General features: G+C 38.6%; 1 protein-coding gene across 1 annotated transcript in view; it reads right to left on the bottom strand.

Annotated features, from left to right (window-relative positions):
• LOC107560525 (proto-oncogene DBL-like) overlaps positions 1–12390 on the bottom strand; it is a 32366-nt gene that overhangs the window by 17498 nt on the left and 2478 nt on the right. The window contains exons 2-13 of the mRNA XM_016244742.1: positions 10376–10444; positions 10103–10217; positions 9677–9767; positions 7096–7215; positions 6893–7009; positions 6662–6811; positions 4469–4590; positions 4221–4335; positions 3359–3478; positions 3083–3274; positions 2203–2394; positions 1830–2001 (exon numbers count right to left, since the gene is read on the bottom strand). Of these exons, the coding sequence (XP_016100228.1) occupies positions 1830–2001; positions 2203–2394; positions 3083–3274; positions 3359–3478; positions 4221–4335; positions 4469–4590; positions 6662–6811; positions 6893–7009; positions 7096–7215; positions 9677–9767; positions 10103–10217; positions 10376–10444 (1575 nt within the window). The remainder of the gene's footprint in view (positions 1–1829; positions 2002–2202; positions 2395–3082; positions 3275–3358; positions 3479–4220; positions 4336–4468; positions 4591–6661; positions 6812–6892; positions 7010–7095; positions 7216–9676; positions 9768–10102; positions 10218–10375; positions 10445–12390) is intronic.

Below are 12390 nucleotides of genomic sequence, written 5' to 3'. Positions count from 1 at the left end.
GCCGCTTCGGAAGGTTCTGCAGCATGCGCCGCCACCTCTGGAGAAACTGCATCGGGCACCATCTCTTCGGGGGAACACAGCAGCGAGCACCACCACCTCAGGAGATCCTGTAGCTTCAGCCGCCGACTCTGCAGACCTGATAGTGGGTGCTGCCACCTCTGGGAGTTCTGTGGAGGTGTATGCAGCCCAAACACAACAAAAGGCGATCCCCATCAGGGGAAACACTTCAGACAGGGGAATTCGTTCATGAACAGAAGGGTTAGAGTGAGTAGGTTTGGGGATACCAGCTGTGCGTGCAGACACCAGTGGTGTATCCCTCACACTAGATACCAGACTGGGATACCGAAAGACTGACCCTGACGATCTGGGTGCAACAGACAGGACATGACAAGACTCCTGACGATCAGCTGTGTCCTGACGAGACTCAGGATGATCAGCTGTGACATGACGGGACGGGACTCTGGATGATCAGCTGTGACGTGATGGGACGGGACTCTGGATGATCAGCTGTGACATGACGGGACGGGACTCTGGATGATCAGCTGTGACGTGACGGCACAATTGACTTGACTCAGGAAGATTAACAGTGCCTAGACTCGACTCAGGAAGATTAGCTGTGACTTGACTTGACTCAGGAAGATTAGCTGTGACTTGACTTGACTCAGGAAGATTAGCTGTGACTTGACTTGACTCAGGAAGATTAGCTGTGACTAGACTTGACTCAGGAAGATTAGCTGTGACTAGACTTAACTCAAGAAGAACAACTGTGACTAGACTTGACTCATGATAATAAAATGTTACTTGACCTGACTCATGATGATCAACCGTGACTTGACTAGATGCTGTTGTGTCCGCCATCTTGTGAGTGTGCTCCGCTGTCGCCGCCATCTTGTGAGCGTGCTCTAGTGTGGCCGCCATTTTGCGATCAGGCTCCGCTGTCGCCGCCATTTTGTGAGCGTGCTCTGGTACAGCCACCACTTCAGTCACAGACATTGTGTCGCATTCTTCCTCCGCGACACCCACAGTAAACAAAGAGCCAACAGACAACAAAGCATAATCCATAAGATCCCTTAAACTACAGTTACATTCCTCTCCAGGTAACCAAGATTTCGTGGGTTCATCCAGTCCAAAATGGAACAAGTCTTTAAACAAAACTTCATCATACAGAGGAACTTGATAAGATAGCACACAGAACCGGTGAACATACTCCTCAATAGAAAGGCCTCCTAGCCGAAGATGTAGTAGCTGGGTGACTGGGTCCATAACTGGCCAGAGTCCTCTGGAAAAGCTGCTGGATCCTTGTTGGGCTGAGTGAGACTCGGAAAGGGGTACAGGCTAAACAATACTCAGCAGAGAAAGGTGGTTAGAGTGGGTGTTATATAGTGAGTGAGGTGATAGGAAACAGCTGTGTGCAATCAGTGCAGTGTGCAAATCGTGCAAAGAATGATGGGATATGTAGTCCGGGGTGCTATGCAACAGTTTGTGTTGTGCGAGAGTCTCAATGAAATGGAAAGGGTGACCTCTGGTGGTGAATAAACGGAAGTCCACAGACCGAATTCGTGACAAGTAGCTACAGTAGGATCTCTTGTCATTACCCCAATGCAATCCACTTTAAACCAAGCTTTGATCAGGCGTCTTGACAGCTTCATTAAAGTGTACGATTTCGTTTTTGTACTGCAGTAAGTGATGTACATGGCAGAATAATTTTGTCTAGCTTCAGCTCTCAGATATGAAACATTTAGTACACATAAGTCTTATGAATAAGGATTATTGATTGATAAGACTGCGAGAACTCATGGCTGAAAAATTAATATTGCACTGCCACATACCATGTTTGGGGGAGAAGAGGGGGGATTTTGCACGTGGTGGGTTCTCTGGACGAGGAGCCACCAGTTGGATTGGTCGGACATGTTTGTTTGCCAGTTTCCTCAGGCAGTTACATCTGGACTGAATCAGAGCCTGCACAGAACTATGCTTCTGAAATGTCTTCTCTATATGAGCCTGAAACACAGCACAGTAAGGAGTTTCCATTTATATTTAGCCTAGAATAACCAAATATTTAAGATTGAAAGGGTCCAAATACATCCATCAGAAGCAAAATTTCTGAAATGACTGTCTAAAAGGATGTCTAGGAATTTACAGCACATCAGTCAACAACTGACACTGGGCCTAGTCTCATTTCTGTAGTCTGTCAGTGTTTACCTTCAGACAAGGAGTGAGCACAGATTCATACTCCAGAAAGAGCACATCCTCGCCTGCACCGAGGAGTAGTGGCGCCGCCTCCTGGAACTTCTCGATACCTCGAAGAGCTGCCTGTGCACCCTCTTTAGACTGGAATTTATCCACCTGCTGATTGGCCAAGAGATAAGCGCCATCATCACACCACCGCTGAGCCTGCAAAACAAACAAAGATTTTTCTTGTTTTTAAATAAATTAATACTTTTATTTGGCAAGGATGCATCAAAAATTGATCAAAAGTGACAGTATTTATAATTATTATTTGATTCAGATTTATATACTGCAAATCAATGCTGTTCTTTTGATCTTTCTATTCATTAAAGAATCCAGAAAAAAAGTATCATGGTTTCCACAAAAATATTAAGCAGCACAACTGCTTCTTGAGCAGTAAATCAGCATATTAGAATGATTTCTGAAAGATCATGTGATACTGAAGACTGGAGTAATGATGCTGAAAATTCAGCTTTGCCATCACATGAAGTAGTCATATTTTAAAATATGTTCAAATAAGAAACAGTTATTTTAAACTGTAATAATATTTCACAGTATTACTGTTTTTCCTGTGTTTTGATCAAATAACTGCAGCTTTGATGAGCATAAGAGACTTCTTTCAAAAACATTAAAGAAATCTTACCAACCCCAAAGTTTTAAACAGTAGTGTATATTCATGCAAAAATTGTGATGTTGCTAATACAGCCATTAAAGATCAGAAATAATCATAAAAGAAAAAGTGAGAGGATTCTCTACAAAAAAATCTATAGGTATATACATATATATTTTTTTTCATGAAAGTAAAAAAAAAAAAAAAACAATAAAAAGAGAAGAAGTGAGTGTGTTAGCCCACCTCTTCGAGGCAGTGCAGTAGGATCTGTGCTTGTGTCAGGGAGTTGTGTTTAGTAATGAGGGCAGAGGTCAGGGTGTCACACTGATGTCTGAGTTCATTGCAGCGCTGGATAATCAGAGCCATGGCATAGTTGTGTCCAGCAGCCAGCTGATGCCCATGCAGGATAAGAACCTGAGCCCGACTCATCTCCTCCTGAAACACACACTATGCTGTCAGAAATATCAGCATATTTGTGACTAACAATATAACATGAACAGGAAGGCATAATGCAACTACCTGCGCATGTTTTTCCAGACTGTCCAGCTCTCTGAGGCTCTGGTCTGTTTGGGACAGGGATTCTCCTGTGGTGCTTATATTTCTTTCCTGTGCTCTTAATTTCTCTAAAGAGAACTCCATCTGACAGAAAGAGAATGTTAAGAAAACTAGATCAAATACTTTCATTGACTCCTATCATAATAGGAAAAAATATCCTTCTCTTTTCTTTACTTTTGCTCTTAAAAAACTGCCAGTTTTTTGCAGGGGTGTAGAACCAAACTGAAAAGCAGGGCAACATTCCAGAATCTTAAATTAAATAATCAATGCTACATAGTATTATTTTAATAAAACGATCAGCTTTTTAGCATTTATTTATTTTTGCATTTCACACCATTGGTTTTACACAGCATGCGCTGTATTTCGGTGCTGTATTATCATTTATATATATATATATATATATATAATACATTCTATATTGTTTAATACTTATTCATGTTTATTTACCGCCTGGTCGTGTCATATATCAAAATCTAAATTTTTATTATAGTCTTGCTCAATTTGATTCAAAATAAGCAAGATGTTTATTTTAAGGCATTAAGTATTAAGAAATTGTGTTGGTATACAATGCCAAAACTCAATAAATAAATATTCAAGAAGGTTGACAAAAAGTAACTTTAAATTAAATTATTAAATGTAATGTAAATTTACTTCTTGCTTTGACAGATCAAACTACCTAGAACAGGTGGGAACAATCAGAATCATTTCATGATCAAATGGCAGCAATGGCTTTGTATAAAGCATTTGTCTGTGAGCCGTCAGAATGTATTCATGCTTAAAACAATCAGACGCCATTTTCAATGTTAGGGACAGAAAGGTAGTTCACCTCCTGAAAACCGTGCTCATATCTCAGCAGTTGCAAATATTGCTGCAGTTTGAGGTGGTGCTTGTCGAAGAACCCATCAAACGCCATCTCCATATCTGTGAGCTGAGCCAGCAGCCTGCAGTTAGGACATGTCAGAAAGCATGATTTCAAGTTCACATCATTTTGGAAATAAAAAAAAACATGATGTGTATTTGGGATGCAGATTGTTTTTTTGTTTTTTTTCAAATAAACATGAACAAACTCTACACCTCTGCATGGTATCCCAGTCCTGTGTCATGTCCCAGCACGTGTCGGCGTCCCCTTCCTTCCTTGAAGTCTCCAGGTTAGAGAGCAGTTGCCGCCCCTCTCTCATCACAGATCTGATGGCATCCTTCACCCATGAATAACAACAAAAACACTTTGCACTGTGTTCTGCTGTCATTGACATCACCGAATCATGGAACAAAACAACAGCCAGAGCCCAAAGGGGCCAGAAAAACACAAGAAAAGACAAGACTAGAGCTAAAAGTGACTGCAGACTGGAGTGGAATAAAGCTTTTGTACTCTCATGCTCTGTGTACCCTAATAATAGTTTATTCCCCTAGGTTTGGTACTTTTTTTTTTAAGGCTTTCCATTAGTTAGGGTAGATGCCATGTTTAATCTGATATGAAAACGAGGCTGTTACAGGTGCTCTGTTTAATAGCTTGTCCTGTCAAGATTTAGTTTGTCCTTTTCTGAGATTCTAAACTATTGCTAATTATTTTGTAATTTTGCAAAACATTTTATAATTACTATACATGCAGCTCTACTATCCTTAATTGAGAGACTACTGCAAAATAAATATTTCTATTTCTTTAAACAATTTGTTTTATATATTAAACAACAAATAAATAAATTAACATTTATTCAGCAAGGTTGACATTTTCATTAAGTTTGACATTAAGTTTCAGTAAAGACATTTGTTACAATTTATTTGTTAATTTTTTTTGTTATTATTTGATAATAATAATATGCATAATATAATAATAAATGTTTCTTGAGCACCAAATTAGCATATTAGAATGATTTCTGAAGGATCATGTGACACTGAAGGCTGGGGTAATGATGCTGAAAATTCAGTTTTGCCATCACAGGAATAAATTACATTTTTAAATATAATAAAAATAAAAATTGCACTTTTAAATTGTAATAATATTTCACAATAACACTGTTTTACTGTATTTCTGATAAACTAAATGCATTCTTGATGAGCATTAGAGATTTCTATCAAAAACATTAAAAAAAAAACTCCCAACCACAAAATTTTAAATAGTAGTGTATATTTACATTAAAGGGGTCATATGACGTTGCTAAAAAGAACATTATGTTGTGTATTTGGTGTAATGCAATGTGTTTATGCGATTTAAGGTTAAAAAAAAACATTATTTTCCATATAATGTACATTATTGTTTCTCCTCTATGCCCCGCCTTTCTGAAACGCGTCGATTTTTACAAAGCTCATCTTTCTAAAAAAGCGAGGTGTGCTCTGATTGGCCAGCGATCCAGTGCGTTGTGATTGGCCGAATGCCACAACGTGAACACAAAATGTGTGACGGAAATGTTACGCCCCTTAACATACTGTGATGCCGTCAATAATATTTCACAATAACACTGTTTTACTGTATTTCTGATAAACTAAATGCATTCTTGATGAGCATTAGAGATTTCTATCAAAAACATTAAAAAAAAAACTCCCAACCACAAAATTTTAAATAGTAGTGTATATTTACATTAAAGGGGTCATATGACGTTGCTAAAAAGAACATTATGTTGTGTATTTGGTGTAATGCAATGTGTTTATGCGATTTAAGGTTAAAAAAAAACATTATTTTCCATATAATGTACATTATTGTTTCTCCTCTATGCCCCGCCTTTCTGAAACGCGTCGATTTTTACAAAGCTCATCTTTCTAAAAAAGCGAGGTGTGCTCTGATTGGCCAGCGATCCAGTGCGTTGTGATTGGCCGAATGCCACAACGTGAACACAAAATGTGTGACGGAAATGTTACGCCCCTTAACATACTGTGATGCCGTCTCCCAGCAGTACGAGACTCAGTCCAGCTGCTCTGCTCCTGCAAATCCCATCATCGGTTCTCTTTTAGCAGTTCAGTCAATGTACCGTTAGGAGTAGCTGAATAACTCGGGATATTGGTTTATTTCATGTCAGAGGGAGTGTCAGGCAATTTATAAAGAATATCTCTTTGGATTTGTGACTTTAGTCTTTGCAACTTTACAGATCTTCTTTATGCACCAAGAGCTTGTAACACTCCAAAGTGAAAAGAAAGATTTAAATCGCATCATATGACCCCTTTAATGTTAAGCTGAAATTTTGATGTTACTAAAACAGTTATTAAAGATCAGCAATAATCAAAATGGGGAAAGTGAGAGAATTCTCTACACTTGAGTGTTTCATTGAGCTGTACCTTAAGTCTCCTGTATTTCTCTGTGTGGGACAGCAGGAGAAACTCAATAGCACTGCACTCCTCTGATAACCGTGTCTCAGCCAGCTCTGTTCCAAACGCCTGCAGCATCTGAGCAATGTCCTTAACCATAACCGCAAAACTCTCAATCGCCTGTGAAAAGCACAGAGACTATCTTGTATAATGTGATATTTCTGTGTATTTCATTAATGCATCTATACCATCATTTTTTACTGTTCTCAAGACGATCCAGTCGCTGTGACAGTAGTCAAGAGTTCCCCCAAACTCTGAGGTCAGCTGGTTCTCATCAATGTACCGCAGAAGATCTGTGACAGAGCTGAGCATCACCACCTTAAAAACAGACACACACACGCAGGTCAGGGTGGTACTGACTTTATGTAGATTATAAAATTACAAATGAGTGCAATGAGCCATACAGGCATTTTGAGCATAAAGTCCTCTTGACTAAAGCGGAAGCCGAGATCTGTGACGGTGCGCTGGAAGAAGCTGGTCGGCCTCAGCACCAACACAAGGTACAGGTTTCCAGGGAATGAGGCCTAAGACAGAAAGAGAGAGACAGAAAGAGAAAGAGAGAGAGAGAGAGAGAGAGAGAGAGAGAGAGAGAGAGAGAGAGAGAGATAACAGTCTGGCAGACAAACACAGACAGACCACCTTAAACAGGCAGATAAAGGCATGAAGATTCCTTTAAACCTGGGGGATATAAAGAAAAACAGAAAAGGAGTTGGAGGAATGTTCTGGGTCCAATAAAATGATGCCTTGAATGGAAATGTGTACCCTGCATACATTGTTTATTTTTACTATTTTTCAGTTGCTTTTTAATGTTTAGATTGTATTGTTTTACCTTTGTCCCAGACTTGATGTCAAAATGAAAATCCATTTTAAAAATTCAGCTATTACATGTTTAAAACTATGAACAAAAACTGAAATACGCATGAACTATTTTAATTACTAATTCAATTATTCCACCACAATAAATTCCATGGCCTAATAAAGTTAGAGCAATCAAAAGTTAGTGCAAATGCTTGCTGCATATGAAATTAGCCTCAGCAAGTCTGCCATTTAATTAAAAACTAAAAATGTAAACTGTTAAAATGTAATTTCCACCATTTGAAGTTGAAGTAAATATTTAAAGCTTGTACTTTTTTAAAGCACTAATATTGTTTAGTTAAAAAAAAGGTTGCCTAAGTTATACTTTTAGCAAATATTCTCCAAGAACATCTGACCATCTGTACAAAGAGTTTACATGGTCAACTTCACAATTTTAATCATTTGTTTAGTCACTTAGAAATAGTGCAGAATCACATTGCTAATTAATTTTTTTAACGTCTCGTTGTTTCCATTTTCAAAGTTTTCTGTTTATTTCCAGGTTTAAATCCCAGATTTTCAATATGGTTTCAGACTTTTGGACTCCACTGTATATGGGATACCTACAATACATGCAACTCAATAAAAATAAAAAAATAAATTAGTAACACTTAACTACACACTGAGATGACCAGCCTGATTAGCTGCTCCCAATGACAGCTACTATAAATGTAGTTTATTCATCATAGCAGCTGAGCTGAATCACATTGAGATACATAAGTATTTGAAACAAACCTGACTAGTCGCTTTTATTACTTTGACAAACAGAAACAGGACTTCACGATAGATCATCCTATAGCACACAGTTCACCACACTTGACATTGACTCGTCCTTACGTATTTGTAAACAATAGCATCATCTGCGAAAATATTCACTCGGATATCGCTCATATGCATGATAATACATTTGTTGATATGTTACATTAATAACGCCTCCAATAGCATTTATCCAGGTCGGATGACTAAGCTAAAGCCGTCCGTTGCGCCGCAGTGTAGCGCTACGAGCTCTCGCTGCCGCATTGTGCTCATCCAAACTTCAGTCCAACTCTTTACCGAAACTACTCCAGACACACTACCGTAGAGCGGCGGGTCCGCGGAAGTCCTCGCCTGTAGTTTCGCTCACTCATAGCGATCGATGTTATATGGTCATGTTTTAAGACCTCGCCCATCCTGCTGTGGCAGACCGGTGCCCGGTGCAGTGGACGGTCTGCAGGATTCATCGCCGCAGCGTCGGGAGGGTGGCAGCACCGTTTCTCCTGCGGTCTCCTCACCTCTCCCTCGCCCCAAAAGCGTCATCATGTAAAAACCTGCGCATGGTTTGTGCTAACTCATGCATTCCCGTTGCCTCGCAGTGAGCTCGGGTTTCAAACAAGCTGTTTTTAAACGCAAACTTCAGTTAGAGGTGCCGCATTTAGTTATTTATTCAGCCTACAGCTCAGAGAATTGGGCTGTGAGCGCATGCTGTACTGCAACTGCGCTCATCCACTTCAGCACCGCGGACAGCGACAACACCGGTTCAGCACACAGTAAATACAGACGCGTGATGCACTCCATCCCCAAAGGACATATTAAGGGGTCAATGAAGCTTAACGTTTTCCCTGGATCTATTAAGCTATTCAATAATACAATAAATTCACAAAAAAATAAATATACCTCTTTTAAGTTGCAGATGTTGTCACTTTAAATTAGGAGTATTTATGTATGTATGCATGTTTGTGTGGCTTAAACCGAAACCGTCCCGATATTATAAAAAAATCCTTAAAAAGCTGAAATTCAGACTTTTATGATCGTGTGTCAAGGTCATTATGTTTTCTAAGGATATAAAATATTTTGTTTAGTGTTTTATTCAAGTCATATAGAGTAACTCCACAAACAGCTTGATAGTCAAAAAATTTATGTTATTTGTACAAATATATACTTTTTGTTATTAAGGGTAATTTTATATACTTTTTTTGGTAGAAAATAGTATATTTTTAAAATAGTACTAAAGATTTACAAGATTTATTTATTAAACCATAAATATTAATAATAATTTAAAAAATGGTAAATTAATTAAAACAATAGAACCCCTTTCACACTTCTGCATTAAATATAAATAACTTATTATAAATAAAATATATTGCAATCTCTTACCGCAATCCTTGCCAATGCCGTTTTGATTGAGGCCCATGTATCCAATCTTCGGTCTAAAATGATGATAAATTTTACCCCAGGTTGCCGTGTTCTGGAAACATGTGAAGTGTATCATGTATCACAGTAACTGCATTTGCTCTTGGTTAGGAACATGACATTTTAAACAACCAGAATATCTGGTTGCATTTGTTTGCATTGTACAGAGGGATAAACATATTCTTTCATCCTAAAAGATCCTTACTGTATTGTGTCTACAATATAACTACAAAGATATTTGCATATTTAGCATGCTAAATATACATTGATTTGAATAGCTCAATTTGTGTAAGAGCTATTGCAAGGCTTTATGTGAAGAGAATGCATAAGGGACTGTTGCTGTACTGCAATGCAGTGAGATGGAGAGGCTTGTATATATTAGGCACAAACCTCGGGATCAGTGTGAGGTATGAAAGAACTTTGGCCAGAGCTTCTTCAGGAATGTCGCTGAAAGCAGAGCATTCTGGGAGAGTGATGATGACACTAGAGTCCTCACCACATCCCCCTGGAATTCAAATAAACATCAAATTATCATTTTCTCAGTCAAGCACGAATTCTGTGGCACTGTTCCAAATCTATCTGACATGTTTATACAAGCCATTAATCTACATGTATAAAATCCTCATACTTTACGTCTACAAAAACAGAAACTGGAAACCCCACCTGATAAATAGGCCACTTGTTTCTCAATGTAGCCGGCCACTTCCTGCATACTCACAGAGACCGTGACCTCTGAGGAGACAATGAAGATGAGCCACATATAAATAACACAGCAGCAAGCTTTAGGTCATGTTTCTGTCAGTTCATGTGGTTTTGTCACCATTATGTGAAATTCCAGGAACAGTGTTCCACCTAGTGTTCACATGTACAAACTACAAGCAGCTGTAAATATCAGTGCTATATAAAATGAGTTATGGTCTGTTAATGGACCCCTCAGTGAAATCTACTCAGTGACAACATTAGTAGTGAAGTGAAAGAGACGTGTAGCCAAGTACGGTGTCCCATACATGGAATATGTGCTCTGCATTTAACCCAGCCAAGTGCGCACACACACACCCGGAGCAGTGGGCAGCCATTTTTGCTGCGGTGCCCGGGAAGCAGCTGGGGGTTCGGTGCCTCAAGTGTTTCACCTCAGTCGTGGTATAGAACGTGGAGAGCACTGGTCATTCACTCCCCCCACCTACAAACCCTGCCGGTACCAAGACTCAAATCTATGACCTTCGGGTTGCAAGTTCGACTCTCTTACCATTAGGCCATAACTTCTACTAACTACTAACTAGTAGTTAGTAGCAGTTAGTAGTACTAACTAGTAGTTAGTGATGCATTAAACTCATTGAAAGTAGTTAGTAGCAATGAGTCTAATGCATTCATGTCTGCAGAACCATCAAGATGGACTGAAGCCAGAGACTGAGAACAAGAGGAGATGGTGATTCGGTTTCCTTTAAGCCTCGTCTCATACTACAATACACTGCAAGTGGAGGTCGACAATAGAGGATATGTTCAAATTACACATGGACCAACACTGGTCTCCAGTGACTTCACCATGAACTCACTTCCACAAACAAATAATTACTCGAACTTTACATTAGAAAGCAGCAATAAAAGTTCCAAACTACTAGAACTAGTTCTAAACTACTTCAACTAGTTTGCCAAAACTAATTTAGTAAAGGAGGCAAATGTGAAGTGTCAAGAAACACAATGATATTTTTATAATAATAAAAATACAGTTTAAGGTTTGAGCAAGGAATATTTGTGTGAAAATATATTAATAATTATAGAAATAGTTCACACAAAAACGTTGGCAATTTACTCTCCCTCAGTCCATCCAAGAAGCAGATGAGTTTATTTCTTCATCGAAATGGATTTGGAGAAATTTAGCATTACATCACTTGCTCAACAATAGATCCTCTGCAGTGAATGGGTGCCATCAGAAAAATGATACATCTTTGATAGAAGATGATAGAAACATCTACAAGCAATCCACAAATAATGTAACCCACAAGCTGCCTGTTTGTAGTAAACATCTTTTGAGATGCTTTTAATTTCAAACCATTGCTTCCAGCTAAAATATAAGTCCTCTATCCATAATGCTGCTTTGTCCAGTGAAAAGTTGTCTCATCTGAATCAGGAGAGAAATATGCACAGATCAAACAAAGTTTAGAAGTGAAAACAGTCCAAAATGGTTCTTAACAAATATGTTGGTGGCTTTTGATGTGAGAGGACAATACGGGATGGACTTCACTAGAGGAAGAGTTATTAAGGATTACGGACTCATATTTTGGCCAGAAGCAACTGTTTGAAGTCAAAAACCCTTAATGATGGATTTGTTATAAATAAGCAGCTTTTTGCTTCACAATGTTAATTGATTCGACTGGTGTGTGGATTACTTGTGGATTATTGATGTTTTTATCAGCTGTTTGGACTCTGGCGGCACCCATTCACTGCACAGGATCCATTGGTGAGCAAGTGATGTAATGCTAAATTTATCCAAATCTGTTCTGATGAAGAAACAAGCTCAACTACATCTGAAATCTGCTCACTAAATAAACCTGTACTGCTCGGTAGCAACACATAGACAATGATCTGTCCTGTCAGTCTGAACCATGCTCAGATTCAGAGAAAAAAAGTGTGAAAATGTGTATATTATATATATATATTTTTATATAAATAAATTTATA

Source organism: Sinocyclocheilus grahami, unplaced genomic scaffold (genome assembly GCF_001515645.1).
Source record: "Sinocyclocheilus grahami isolate Dianchi unplaced genomic scaffold, SAMN03320097.WGS_v1.1 scaffold23.1, whole genome shotgun sequence".
Lineage (NCBI taxonomy): Eukaryota > Metazoa > Chordata > Actinopteri > Cypriniformes > Cyprinidae > Sinocyclocheilus > Sinocyclocheilus grahami.
The sequence above is the reverse complement of the archived record's forward strand: the minus strand, read 5'-3'. Positions and strand labels throughout refer to the sequence as shown.